The sequence below is a fragment of the Poecilia latipinna genome, unplaced genomic scaffold (assembly GCF_001443285.1).
Source record: "Poecilia latipinna isolate Pla-1442-1.1 unplaced genomic scaffold, P_latipinna-1.0 Scaffold220, whole genome shotgun sequence".
NCBI lineage: Eukaryota > Metazoa > Chordata > Actinopteri > Cyprinodontiformes > Poeciliidae > Poecilia > Poecilia latipinna.
This window is the reverse complement of record NW_015112836.1, coordinates 181,124-195,372: the sequence shown is the minus strand read 5'-3', so window position 1 is coordinate 195,372 and position 14,249 is coordinate 181,124. Positions and strand designations below refer to the sequence as shown.

Sequence of the window (14,249 nt, the reverse complement as noted above, 5' to 3'; positions counted from 1 at the left end):
TTCAATCCATATGTTATGGTAGTTGATTTAAAATCGAAATTGTAGAAAACAATCATTAGTTCTATTGGTGCTAAAATAATTATATCTATTTAACATTACAGCACTAGAATTATAACTATGTGTAACATTTATTATTATTTTTGATAGAATAAAAACCTGCTAAAAAAGAAAGTACAACTTTTTAAGGATTTGCTGCACAGAATATTTGGCCGCTCTGCTCTTTATAGAAATGAATGAGTGTTAAAAGCTTCTATATACTGGTAAGTTACTCAGGCTACCTGCTCAGGTAGAGCCTGCAGGTGGCCGCTCAACAGACACACTGCTTGAAAGCTGCGTTTTGAGCCAGCTGCTCCTTCAGTTTACACACTTTTAGGAATACTTCCAAACATCCGCACGCTTTCCTGTAAGAGAGAGGAAAAGCCTTTCTCCAGTTTGCCCACCGGCAGTGAACTAACACACACGACCAAAGTCTGGCCACTCTCACACTGTCGGTGAAATCTGACTAAAGAGGACTTTTAAGCAACAGGAACACAGCAGGAAAATGTAGCAGGGGTGTGAACTTTTTTTTTTTTTTTCTAAATGTCACCAGCTAGTACTTACTCAGATTATCAAATAGTGCTGAGGAAAGCCAACAATTTCAAAGTCAATCTTGTTAAAATGGCCACTGTGGAGCCAAAGGGGCTCACTGGGGTCTGCTTGGTTAAAAAAAACAAAACAAAATAAAACACAATTACACTTAAAAAATGTCACATTTTTGAGCCCGGTTGGAACATGTGGCCCTTCAGTCCCTTTAGGAAGGGAGGAATACATTATATAAGACTGCTTTATCAGCAAAAAAAGCTCTGTACGTTTTTGTTGGAAACAAATACGACAAATTACCAACATGAAAACACTGAACAACTCAGAAGAAAGACGGCGATGCTCTGATGAAATTTCAAGCGTTAAGATTATCATCTCCTCACAGGAAACGCTCCGGCAGCCCTAAAGCTGCAGCATCTCACTCCTTTAGATATTCTGACGGGTCTCACGACTCGTAACGTCAAACGTACGTGGAGCAGAGAGCCAGAAAACCTGAACTTTTTAATGTTAACATACATCGGAGACTCTCTCACATCTCCACCTGTGAGGAGAAAGAGAGTCGCAGTGTGTTGTAATCCGTTTCCACTTTGTTCAGAAACGATTGCAAAACGTCAGGCTTGAGGATCAGACGGCAAGACCTGAGCGACAAACCAAACATATGGGGGAGGGGAAGCGACTTTAATTATTATTTAATTTAGGATGACTTAAAAAAAAAACTTAAATGTTCTGGAGGTGGCAGTTTTCTTAGCTGCTGTTGGCTTTTTTCAAAAGAAAAAAAGAAAAAAAAAAAAAAACGGTGTCTGCAAAGAGAGGGCCGGAAGAGCAGAAAGAGAGTGCCTGTGACTGTTAAACCTCTTCCTGTGGTTGCATCACGTGGCGGTGGAGGGTTCAAAAGGAGGGAGCTTCTTCTTCTTCATCCACTCCTTGGACAGACAAGAAGACACCTGCGAGGTCGGAGGCATGGGGGGAACCATCGATTTGAGCACAGACCGAAAAAACTGACCAAAAAAAACTAGCAGAAAAGCAGGGTGAGGTAAAGTATGAGGGATGATGCTGTTTTTCCATTTATTAATTGAATCCTGATTAATGGAAGAAGTGTTTTTATCTCTCAACTGTGGGTTTTTTTTTTTTTTTTTGCTTTCTTGCTTCTTAAAGTGTTTTGTATTTTTTTTTCTTTTATAAATGATTCTGATTTATCTTTTAACAAAGTCAATTTTGTTTTTTACTAAAAGCATTTAAAACGAAAACGGTTTGCTTTGATAAATTTGTACTTCACAGCTAAATGTATCCGCATGATCTCTGAAGTTAGCTTACTTTCAAGCCAATGGACTGATATTTGGAGTCTGTTTTAACCCCACTTTAACTTCTGAGTGCACCGACTCGCTCGGACAGAAAAGCTTACTCATGCCTCACAAAATGGCTTCCTCGAGATAGTGCTTCCTCTGATGGTTTGCTTCTGATATTTGCTTTAAAACGGCTGCAAATCAGAAAAACGCCGGGCGGGGTTCCTCAGGCTGATGATTCATTTTATTTATTTTTTTATTTAACCGCGTTTTCTCTGCAGTTTGAGACGCTGGCAGCCTCATTTGCATTCGAACCAGCTATCTGTGGCGGTAGGCGACGCATGTGAACGTTTTAAAACAAATCAGGAAGTGAGCGCCTTCTGGTTTCGTACTGAAGCAGTTGAGCCGTGAGGTTTCCGGCTGGCAGACTTCAGAGGTTGGGGGAGGGAGGGAGGTTGGTTTGCAGCTGCGCGAGCGGCTACAGGTGCAGAAGAAGAAGAAGAAGTGGGAAGTGGAAGTGGACCGAAGACCGGAGAGGAGCGCTTGGATGTACAGTGCAGTCATCCATAAAGTAGAAAGCACTACTAAACTCCTCGCCAAAGTGTAGTGTTTCCTACTTTATGGATGAGTGTACTGTTGGCTTCAGGGAGAGCCCAGGGGCCCGGCGGCGTCACCCAGGAAGTCGGCGAAAGAAAAGAGGAAGCTGCTTCGGCTCGCGGGGCCACACGTTACCCAGAGTGTCGCGGCAAGTCGGTTCACATGGGCAGAGTGTGGCGCCGAGCGGAGCGAGCTCCTCTTTGTTGTCTCCACCTGTTTGGAAACAAAACGTGTGCACGGTGAATGATATGCAGTCTGTACGCTGTGAAATAATAAAGATGAACTGAAGAAAATAAACCCTGTGTCACGTGTTTCTTATATTTTTCAAACAACACTAGTTTGTTTTTGTTTTGTTTTTTTTTTCTGTGAAAATATACATATTTTATTTCAGTAAAAAAAAAAAGATCCATATTGAAAGAATTCACCACATTTTCAAGTCAAGAAGTCCTTAGTGTACTACAGTTTTGGGTAATAGTCCGCCAACGACACTGTTTGGACATGCAGAAAAAAAAAAAGAAGAGCAAAATAAAATCTGAAAAATTCTCAAAATATATACAGATAAGCTTCCAGAAAGTGTAGTAAAAAGAACAATAATAATAATAATAATTATTATTATAATAATATATAAAAAGGTTCATCTTACAGTGGTTTCAAACAATGAATGTAGATAAGGAGAGACAGAAAGATTTTCTGCGACGTATGAAAATAATGAAATTATAACATATCCCACCGGTTCGTTACAGTATATACACACACACAGCTTCGCTCCCGCTGAGGTGTCGACACGGTTCACATGTCGCCTAAAACTGAAATGTGAGAGCAACGAAAAAAAATAAGGCCGAACACGGGTAGAACATGCATGCGAACGTCCTGTAAACAACATATTAAGACTAAACAAGGTCTTCATGTAAGGCTAGAAATGATCATCTGAGCTAAAAAGAAAACAAAAAAAAAAGAAATTTATCTACATGGGTCTCAGTCGGAGCCAGTCAGCAGAGGAGCCTCTCGTGTTGCTAGGCAGCAGACGCGAGGACCAGACTGGTGCGTTAAAGGCCGTTTAACACATTACAACTATCAGCTGTACATTTCGGCAACTTTCGGGAGCGTCCAACCCCTTGTTAAAACACAAAAGAAGAAAAGAAAAAACACAAACGAAAAGCATTCAGTACTGCCTCTGGCTTGCATCTATCCCGGCTATTCAACATCTAATGCGTCTTTGACGAACCGCTTTTTCTGTTTTTTGCTCTTGGCATCGTCGTGCTCCCTTTACAAAACCAGGAGAAATTGAAACATTCACAGAGCGAACCCTAAAAACAAAACAAAACATAAAACAGTCTGGTAAATCATGCTGTTGGGAATATTCCGTCTCTCTCGTAAGAAAAAAAGAAAAAGAAAAGAAAAGCGAAGCACCTAACGTTTTGGCATATTCTGCAGCTTTACCACAGCCAGAATGAACAGGTGCCTCAGCACCGAAAGGAACCCAGCGATGAAAAACCTGAGGAGCCGCCTGGCAGCCCTGCACAGCAGAGACGGAGGGGAGAAAATCAGAGTGAGCGTCGCAGGTGGGGAAAAGTAAAAAAAAAAAAAGAAAAAGGGGGCCTGCTCTGCACATCTGCACTCAAGATAAACACTTCAATTACAGCTTTAGCTTTAATAAAGCTGCAATAAGCCCTACACAGACAACACAACATGGTTCTAACGCTCTAACACGGCATTATGTATTGCTAAAGTCAAGCTAGTCAGCATTGCTAACCACACTGCATATGCTAATCATCGACATTTACGTTGAAACACTGCAAGCTGCAGGTGACGGAGGTGCGGAGTCTATCACAGTACAGCAACACCACAAGCCTTCGGTGCAAACGCTCTGCTTCAGTGCAGATCCAGGAAGTGATGCTCCTGCTAGCTAACATTTAAGAAAAAAGAAATAAAGCATGCTACATTCAAATCAGAATGAACCGCTAACGTCTGACAGACGGCTCGCTGTCCCTTCAAATGACAGTCTGTCCTTTGGAGGAGAGTTAAACTGTAACAAAGTAACGACAGTGTGGGTAATGTGTAAAAGTGAGATGCTAAGCAAATAGGATGACAGACGAGTCGGTGTGCATTAGAGGATCGAAGGTAGGAAGCGTCAGTAGTAGCTCTGGTTTCCTCCGCGTCTGTTACACTGTGACAGTAGAGAGAACTCGGTTCATCTTTCTCTAAAAGTGTTTCTATTACCTTCTCTCAGCTCATTTAAAGAACACTGGAGATTTTAGTGCTAACTGAATGTTAGTTTGTAGTAATAATCACCAGATGCATGAAACAGATGCTGCAGATCTGCCTCGTTCTCTCTAACACACCCTAAACATCAGGATTTTTTTTTGTGTGTGTATGAGAGAGAAAGGCATCTCTGCTGTGGATTTCATTCATAGACACACAAGCAAATGCCCCTCTCTCTCTCTCTCTTTGTCTAAAAAGAAAAATTATATATATTTTATTGCAGTGGCCTCACAATGAAAAGTTTTAAATTGAGAAAATACCAACTGGTTGTTTTTTTGTGAATGTCCCACCGTCACAAACGCATGCAGAGTCTGATGAGCTACCAGAAGCTCGGGCATCATAAACATTTTGAGATTTTATTTAAAAATCAGGTGAGAACATACGGGCGACACAGAGGTAAAGTACTCAAATTAAAACTTGGATTTCCTTTTTTTTTTTGTGTGTGCGTGAGAGAATGTGCCACTGCAATAAAAGCTGAATTCATTTAAGACTTTTTATACCTGCAGGGCCTGAATATACGCCTACATCTGCACCTGCGCTCACATAGACAGAAACTAGAGGCTGATGATGAACCTAGCTCCAACTGAAACTAAATAACTATTTAATCCTGTGGGGGTCGGCCACGTTGACCCAATAATCCCCATGTTGGCTACAAACACGTCGATTCTAGGGAAACCAATGAAACGGTGACATGCTTTCACATTCATTCAAGAGCCCTGCTGCCTATGACGGCTCTGAGCTCACCGGTTAGCTTCACGCGCAGTGCTAACTACTACAAATAAATACCATTTTGTACAAAGTAACATAGAGGGAGAACAGAGATAATATAACTCCACCCCATCAGGATGGATAGTGCATTTTTAAAACAGCCGGAACAGGGAAAAAAAGAGCAAACTTGCTGCTTCTTTCTGTCGGCTTCAGATAAATAAGGTGGCACCAGCAGACGAGCGCTAAAGCTAACGTCGACCAGGCCGTCTGGGTGACGTCTGGTCCTCTAATCGACACTGCTCGGCATTAAATAGGTCTAAACCAGTCTTGCGTGTTGGTACGTTATTGCTGCATCGTTTAACTGCGACAAGTCGATGAAGCGCAAGAATTCAGAATAAATATCTGCGAAGTTTGCTCAGCTCGACATGCACGGGTACATGCTGCAAGCGGGTATTCTGCGTTGCCGAGTCCTCTAATGTTTTCTCGCTGGTCTAAGGCAAAAGTTTGATTACTGACGGTTAACGCATCAGTTAGTTGCGAACAGCATTGATTACCACATGAGCCGTAACAGTACAGGCGGAGAAAAGTGCTTTAAGCGTGATACGAGTGTTCCGAGTCTCATTCTTTCTTGCTGGATCCCAGCTTCTTCAACAGTTTCTTGCCTTTGGAGAAAAAGCCTTTCTTCTTCTTGGCCTGCACGGCCGACGCCGAGGGAGCCGGGGTGTCCGGAGGAGAGGAGTGGACCTCCGCCGCAGCCGGATCGGGAGCAGGGGTCGGGTCGGGGGTCGGACTCGCGGCGGCTTCCAGCTGCGGCTGCAGGTCTGACGGCTCCATCCTGTTCGGGGTCGAAGGTTCGAGGGCTGGGGGACGCAAAGCCTCTTCTGGTGTGGAGGGGACCGAATCTCGCGGCTCTGAAGAGGAGGCGCAAGTATCCTAGCAGGGATAAAGCCAAGCTTTAGATGATGAGGTGTATATTCTTACGGTTTGTACTATACTTCTGGAGGGAGTAAGGTTTAGAAGGAAGACTGTAAAAGGAACAACAGGGCAAGGATAGATAAACATAGATAGATACAGATGTAGAGAGAGACAGAAATAGATAGATGGCAAGTAGCGAGGTAAATATAGAGAAAGATGAGAGAAAGATGAGAGAGATAATTGTAGAGAGGGCGACACTTTATTTATCCCGGTGGGGTAAGATGTGTTGGTGGAGGATGTGAGGAACTACAGAGGACCAACTGAAGACACTTACGATCAAGTCTCAAAGTGTACAGATCGTTTTTGCTTCTGCAAGAGGCCATGCAGGACAGAGAGGAGATGCAACAGGCAAAAATCAGACAGAGCCAGAAAACAAAAAAAGAGTAATCATGCGCTTCCACAGCGAAAATAGGAGACGGCGATTTTTCATGCTACTGATTTGAAAAGGTGGGCAATAAAAACGAAATCTTTACTAATGTACAGATGGACTGAGGTACCTGTAATTCTTTCCTGGGTTCTGGTGCCGGTTGGACACTGATCGGTTCTGGAGGAGGAGGAGGTTCTTCTGGGAAGGCTTGCAGGAAGTTGGAGGGCACCAAGCCTCTGTGTCCGTTCAGCTCTCCCTGAAAGAGTCGATGATTTGGGTTCTCTCAAAAAGTCAGACGGCAGTCTTTTTTATGACAAGGCTACGTGACGTCAGGGAACCATTCAATGGTGATTTTAACGATTCTAACTACAAAGACAATATTAATTACCAATAACCCAAATATTTCTGACGCTTTTCCTTCTCTGCTATTATTACAAAATTATCCATGAGCTGCAGCGTCTCTGACTGACACGCACAGAAATGTTCCCATGACGACTGCAACCTGATGCTGTTTTTTGACCTCATACATGTAAATTCATCTTATTTGATTCCATAAAGTAACTCCACAGACTAACTATAAGTTAATTTAACTATAAAATTGTCTTATTTATAAATATTACAGCTAGAGCGGAACTACTGCACATTTTCTTTTGCGCAAATGCTTACACAATCCTCCTGGCTGTTGTACAACTTCCTTCCTTTGGCATTTTCTTTTAATGCCAAAGGGCTCTAGAGGAGCTAAAGTCAACAACATAGAGACGCCTCCCAAAGTTCGGAGTTTCGAAACTTACGTAGAAGAACCCGTCTTCGTCCATGTCACCAAACACGTGTATGATGTCTCCTGCGCTGAAAGTCAGCTCAGCCTGAACAGAAGTTTGACACAGAGGGTTCGCCGTTACTGAATGTCTTAGACGCGCGGCGTGGGAAGCAGCTGCTCACGCGCAGGTCGAACCTCTATGTCGGTGTTGGGGGAGCTCTCTCGCGGATCGTAGTCAAAGATGGCGACCATCCTTCGAGCCCCGGAGGCCGGTTTCCCTGCTGCGGCTCCCGGAGCAGCGCTGTGGCTGGGATCTGTGGGCCACACGGTTCAATCAGAGCCGTTATCGAAGGGAATCAGAATGTCTGTCAGCCCCGCAAACACACAGCTCTTGTTTGTTCACGTCGGACTCTCAGCGTCATCATGCTACGCTGAGGAAAATTCACTCCACTGCACAATTCACAGCAGGAAGAAATAAGAAATTAGTAATGGGTGTTAGAATTTTCTACTTCTACTGTGAAGTCAAATCGAACATGAATATGGACACAAGCAGAAACGGATGCAGATTTAAGCATGCCACCTGAACTGGGAAATGAAAAGAAGATACACGAAGAATTAGTTGACATTAAGACCCAGTTGGCCGTTCATCCGCGCCCGTCGTTGCAGGTTTGTGGAGGGCAGAGGTCATTGGGTGGGAGGTGCAGTAAAACCCTGCTCAGGTCACCAGTCTTTACCAAGGTTTCTGCAGGTTTCACCAACTCAAATTTAAGACACTTTAATACCATTTTGAGAACTTCATGAAAAGTTAAGTGAAATTTCTGTGATCTTCTGCATCTCTTGGCAGCAGCTTTGGACTTCTCACATCTCCCATAGGGCCAAGCTGCGTTGCACAGAACGCATGTAGCATCGTCTGGGTTGGCAACAGAGTCGACTCAGAGGCGAACTTCATCCAGCCAACTGCTGACATATTTACCCATGACTGAAGCAAGAGACCTAGTTAGCTAGCAAGTATTAGCAGACTTAACCCCCCACAGAGACACAGAATCCAGTGAGCGACGATGTCTTCACACAACTCAAACTTTCTTTTACAAAAGAAAGTCTCTTTAGAAAAAAAACCTATGTAGCCACGACAAAATTAAAGTCGTGATTAACTTACATTTTCTTTAATAAATATAAGAAATTCCAAGGCCTTGATTTCAGATTTATGAATTTAAAACTTTTTAAGAATGCTTAAAAAGTTTTACATTTTGAGTTTGCCTTCTGCTTGGAGGCAAACTCCAAGCAGAAAAAAAACCCAGGCTTTCATTCAAAACCTGCTACTAACGGCTTCTCCCTGCAGCCCCAGTTGATCGTCTTACTGCTAAACTTGCTTTCAGCAGCTGAAAACTGCCGTTTGCAAAACATGCTTTGCATTTTCTGAACGTCACAATCAGGCAACCTATAATAAAAACAGGCAAATCTGAGCTTAGTGTTTTAAGCTGCTAAAGTAGTGACATTATACTAAGCAGAAAATGTGGAAAACAAAACAAAAACTGCAGGTAAAGCATGCAGCGCACACGGAAACGCCGTCTCATCATGCAGGCACGCCGGAGCTGACGACAAACCTTGACTGGAGGAGTCTATGCTCTCCTTCCAGAGCGCCGCAGACTCCACTGGGGAGACATGAGGTGAGGGGGAGAAAACATAAGCAACACTTGCGCAGTCATTTTGAGGGACTGAGTGAGATTCTGTTTGAAGTCAGACCAGCTTCACACAGAGAGTTAAAGGACACAAGCAGCCAAATGCTTGGCTTTGGTCACGTTAACTCGCATTCTGGTTCAGTCATGGATTGTTATGCGACAGACTGACACTAAAAGGTGCAAAAACTGCAAAGTGGGAGTAAAAGGATACTTAAGGATGGTTTTCATATTCTTTAACAAATATCTGAAAATTGTGGAAAGAATTCACTCAGATGCTCTGAGTGAATTTCACAGGATTTACAGCTGCAGGTCTTTGGGTTTTTTTCTCCATCAGCACTGCTTCCCCCCCACATTCTTCCTTCAAAGTAGTTCAAGTTCTCTCTGTTTGGATGGAGTGGAGGCAGCAGCAGGCCTCACCACGGATTCTCTATGGGATTTATGTCTGGACTTTGACTATCCCATTTGGTCCATCACTGCAGCTCAGAGAACAGCCTTTAAAACACTGCTGACAGTTTATAAATCACTGAACGGTTTAGTACCCGAAACACATTAAAGATCTGCTGCTGCCGTAGCAACCATTCAGACCACTCAGGTCTTCTGGTTCTGGTCTGGATTGCCAGAACCAAACACGGAGAAGCAGCATTCAGCTTCTGTGCAGCACAAATCTGGAATAAACTTCCAGAAAACAGTGAGGCTGCTGAAACACTGAGTTCCTTTAAAACCCAACTGTTTAAGTTTGCTTTTGATTTATATTAACTAGATAATTGATCTATATATTTGATGTGTAGTTTCTGATTATCTTGATTAAGGAATTTGACAAATTAATGTTTATTTATTTGTTGCTGCATGATGTAAAGAACTTTGAAGTGCCTTGCTGCTGACATGTTCTAATCTGAACAAATGAACCACATCATCTCCACATCATGATGCTGCCACCTCCATGCTCATAGTGAGCGACTGCTTTGTGTCGGTCCGGCACATAAAATCCCGACAGACACAGAAGTTTGATTCGGCTGTGACAAGACAGCCAGAGCGTGCAGACGCCGCGATGGAATCGAGTTGCGCTACGTTGTCTGTGTGAAGCTGGCCACAAAAGACATGAGAGTGGGTTGACACGAAGTTACTGGTGGAGATCAGACGGCACAAACGTTTCAATCAGTGATAATGAAATTGATTTACAGCAGACTGAAATGTTCTGGGGGCTTATTGGTTAATCAGCAACACCATGTGACATCCTGTGACAGTCATATTACACAACTGAGAAAATAAATCAGCAACCAAAACAGTGGAACTCTAGGTGCTGAGTGTAATAATATATGTCCTAAATGTTGGGAATGATGCTTGATTTTATGGCCATTTTAGCTTTATTTTTTATTTTTATTTTAAATCCCTTGCAGCGGCTGAGCGATAATCAGCAACTGAAGGAAACGAGACAAATGTGAAGAAGACAGAAAGAAGCAAACCAGAGAGAAGAAGAAAGGAGAGGTGGAAGCCGCAATCTGCAGCGAGACACACCTTTCTTGGATCGTCTCGGTTTCGGCGGTGGAACAGGGCGACGCGGAAGCTGTGCATATGTGCGAGTGCCTTAATGAAGTTTTAGAGGCCAGAAACAAATAAAAGAAATGAAATTAAAAAAACAAACAAACAAAATAACAGGAAACACACAGATGTTTTAAAAGAGCAGCCCAGACAAAAGCTGACGATGAAAAGCCAGCGAAGAGCCACGTAGACGGTGACAAGCAGCAGAACACACAGCAGTGAGAACGAGTGGAAGTGAAAAGGTTTTAAAAAAAAAATCATCTGCAAGTACGGCTCTGGGTAGAAAGCAGGAAACAGAAGCAAAGTGTTAGTTTGATTTGTGCTGGTTTTCTTTCCACCATTCACCACAGACAAACACTGACTCATTTTACTCTTCACATGCCTGCAGAAAAAAACCCCGGTACTTAAAAAAAAAAAAACACACAAATGGGGTTAGGATTTCCTTCTCTGTAACAGAGAACATAGATTTTGTGTTCAGTTACTTCAGTTGATATAATGAAGTCTCCTTGTGGCTCTGGGTGAGGCAGAAGGCCACAGACTACATGGAGCTTCGCTGTTCCTCCATCGTGAAAAATATGTGATTTTCATTTTCTTTTATGAATTCAAATTATGATACCGTAAGAGAATATTCCATTTGCTAAAATCTATTTTTTAAAAATAAAACATGGCGCCAGATTTTTTTTTATTTTTTTTTGTCCTGTCTTCTGAGCAGCCGTTTTTTCACTTACCACTTCAAACATGGAAAGCAGTGACTTTATGGAACATCAGTACAGTCGACACATTACAAAGCAGCAGTCATGAAGCGGGACTTGAGCACGTTGTCACATACCGATCTTCTCCATGGAGGCAGCCGTGGACAGGAAGCCCTGCTGCAGCAGCTGCTGCTGGGTCTCCTCGTCCTCCACCTGGATCTCAGACACCATGTTACACGGGACATAGCCCAGACGGCCACCTGACTCCCCCCGGTAAAACCCGTCCGCGTCTTTCTCTCCGTAAACCTTGGATGAAGAGAGAGACAGAAGATCTGCTGCCACTTTCTACATCGGACTTTATTTAAAGTGGGTGTATAATATGTTTTGGAGGTGCATAGAGCCATTATATAGCAAAATTAAGTAACTATGTTACCTTCGGTTGTTATAGAAATGCTGTGTCAAATATGACTTCAGAATTTGACGCCTTGAAATTGGGTATCTGTCTCTTTAAGAAACTCTTGCTCTTTCTGAAACGCCGCCTTCGAGAAGTCATTACAAAGTCGCTCCTCTACTAACCCTTTAACAACGTTTTATCCGGCGACGCACTGAGAAGTAGCTCGTATAATCAGAACAGCAGAAGTGCAGTTCGGACAGGTGTTTGCTAAATGCTCCTGGCTAGTCTGAAGGAGCTGGGAGGGGGAGCTACTTCAGACTAGAAGCTTGGAAACTGCAGCTGAGAGGAGGTGCTGCGTATCAAAGGTGATGCTAGATGGACCAAGGTATCTTGCGCAGCTGAATGGTTGCCAAGGAGATTAAAGGATTTCTCAAACATGAACGAAAGAATCAGAGTAACACTCAGAGTAACACTTCAGGTATGTCTTTGATGAGAGAACGACATTATAACACAAAGTAAAGCTCAAAAAAAGTCAATCTTACATAATACCGCCCCTTTAAAAGTTCAGGAGGGACTGAGGAAGCTGCACACTTACTTTGATGATCTGTCCTTCGCTAAAGGGCAGCTCCTCCTCTGCAGCATCAGGATTGGGAGACATGGTGACGGGATCATATGGAAAAAGTGCCACAAAGATGCGTACGCCGCCGTCTCCTTTTATCTTTGGAGGTTCACCTGCAGGGACACAGTCATCACGACACATGTCCTGAAACGGGCTAAATTAAAAATTACCTACATTAAAAATATGATCCACAACTAAAGTCGGCTTCAATTCACTGCTGTACCTCCCTTCAGTCAAACATAGACATATCTGCTAACATGTTGTGTTCCACCCTCATTTGCTCCGACATATTAGCAGATGCTGTGATACTTGCACTTGTGATGGATTCTCCTGAGTCTAGGTTGGGTTATTTTAAACTCGCACTTCGGAAAACCCTGTGTGGTTTATAAAATGCAAATAATTTTGTGCAGGATCCATAATGCAACCATACAAACATTTCAAAGCTTATATGAAAGGTGCATCTAAACACATAAGTCTATAAATATAAAGTGAAAATTCCTTCAGCGAAATTTACAGACTCATATATTTCAATCATTTGCATCTGACTGCTGACTTGAATAAAGGAAGGTTTTTTTACACAAACATCAGCAGATTCAAGAGCAGTGTTGAAAACCCAAAGAGACATAAACAGCAGGATAGCAGAGCAAAGAAGCTGCATTCATGTTCAGGATCTGCACAATTCAGCAGCAGCCCACTCTAAGGAGCCAAACCATAGTTTCTTCAGCGGGATATGCTGTACTGACGCTGCAGAGTTATTCAAGCTGACCACAGGGTCGGATTAATCGCAATTAATCACATCTAAATTCAAGGACAGGAAGGACAAAATAAGCAACATTTTAAATTCAAACCCCCATTCTTTTTGCTAAATTATTAAACAAATAATTTACCAGCAAAATATACGACAAATATCTCTGTTGTTGACAGATGAGTTCAACAACAGAGATATTTATTGTTTTCCATTTAGGTTATTCAGCCGTCAGACTGAACACAAACGTGTTTCAGGAACTCCTGATGACTAATGGAACTTCTTTGATCAAATAATTCACTAGAAATATGGACTGTGGACGCTGACATTAACAATGGTGATGCCTGTGCTGTTGCCCTGTTTAGTCCATTTCAGTCAAACTCTAGTTTGATTCCCTGGAAGTTCGGTTCGTTTGGAAAAGTGTGAATGCATCAAACTCTGACGCCGACCGGAGAAGCGAACTCTAGTCTCTCTGCAAACTTACGTCTCAGTTCGGTTGAGGTGAACTCTGGTGCGGTTTGAATGAATATGTGGATGCAAACGGACTGGAGGCCACTCAAGAAAGCAGGAAGTTAACTACAGCGCAGGGCATTCTGGGTAACTACAACCAAAACAAACGCACCAGGGGAAAAAAACAGAGAAATCCTACAGCTGGTAAAATCTCACACCACTACATTTTGGTTTACATTTCGTAAAGAAGGAAGTTATGCTCGCGTCTTCTTCACAGGCTTTTAAGTCGTTTCCTTCAGTGGTTCTTGTTGCAGCGCCACCACAGGCCAGGAGGGGGAACAGGTTTGTCACAGTGTTTGGGTCGCTTGAGATGCTGCAGTGTGAAAGCGAACCAGTCTACTGAATCATTGGGTGAGAAAACACCCCGTTTGTGTCAACATTTCAAATGCAATAAATTCTGCGTAAATTAATCAAAATCTTGACCCTAGTTAGAGTAAATGTGTAACAAATTAATACATAATGCATTATTGATGATATTCTATGTTATTGAGATGCACATTAACATTGCTTAGCTTCACTGAGCGTTTGTGCACCTCCCCCACC

At 42.8% G+C, this 14,249-nt stretch overlaps 1 protein-coding gene across 1 annotated transcript in view; it reads right to left on the bottom strand.

Annotated features, from left to right (window-relative positions):
- Positions 1-5,158: 5,158 nt before the first annotated feature.
- The window catches only part of tspoap1 (TSPO associated protein 1), a 71,095-nt gene continuing 62,004 nt past the window's right edge, over positions 5,159-14,249 (bottom strand). Inside the window, exons 27-34 of the mRNA XM_015031837.1 lie at positions 12,428-12,564; positions 11,576-11,744; positions 10,723-10,791; positions 9,133-9,180; positions 7,724-7,842; positions 7,563-7,634; positions 6,902-7,027; positions 5,159-6,362 (exon numbers count right to left, since the gene is read on the bottom strand). Coding sequence (XP_014887323.1) covers positions 6,048-6,362; positions 6,902-7,027; positions 7,563-7,634; positions 7,724-7,842; positions 9,133-9,180; positions 10,723-10,791; positions 11,576-11,744; positions 12,428-12,564 — 1,055 coding nt within the window. The 3' untranslated portion in view covers positions 5,159-6,047. The remainder of the gene's footprint in view (positions 6,363-6,901; positions 7,028-7,562; positions 7,635-7,723; positions 7,843-9,132; positions 9,181-10,722; positions 10,792-11,575; positions 11,745-12,427; positions 12,565-14,249) is intronic.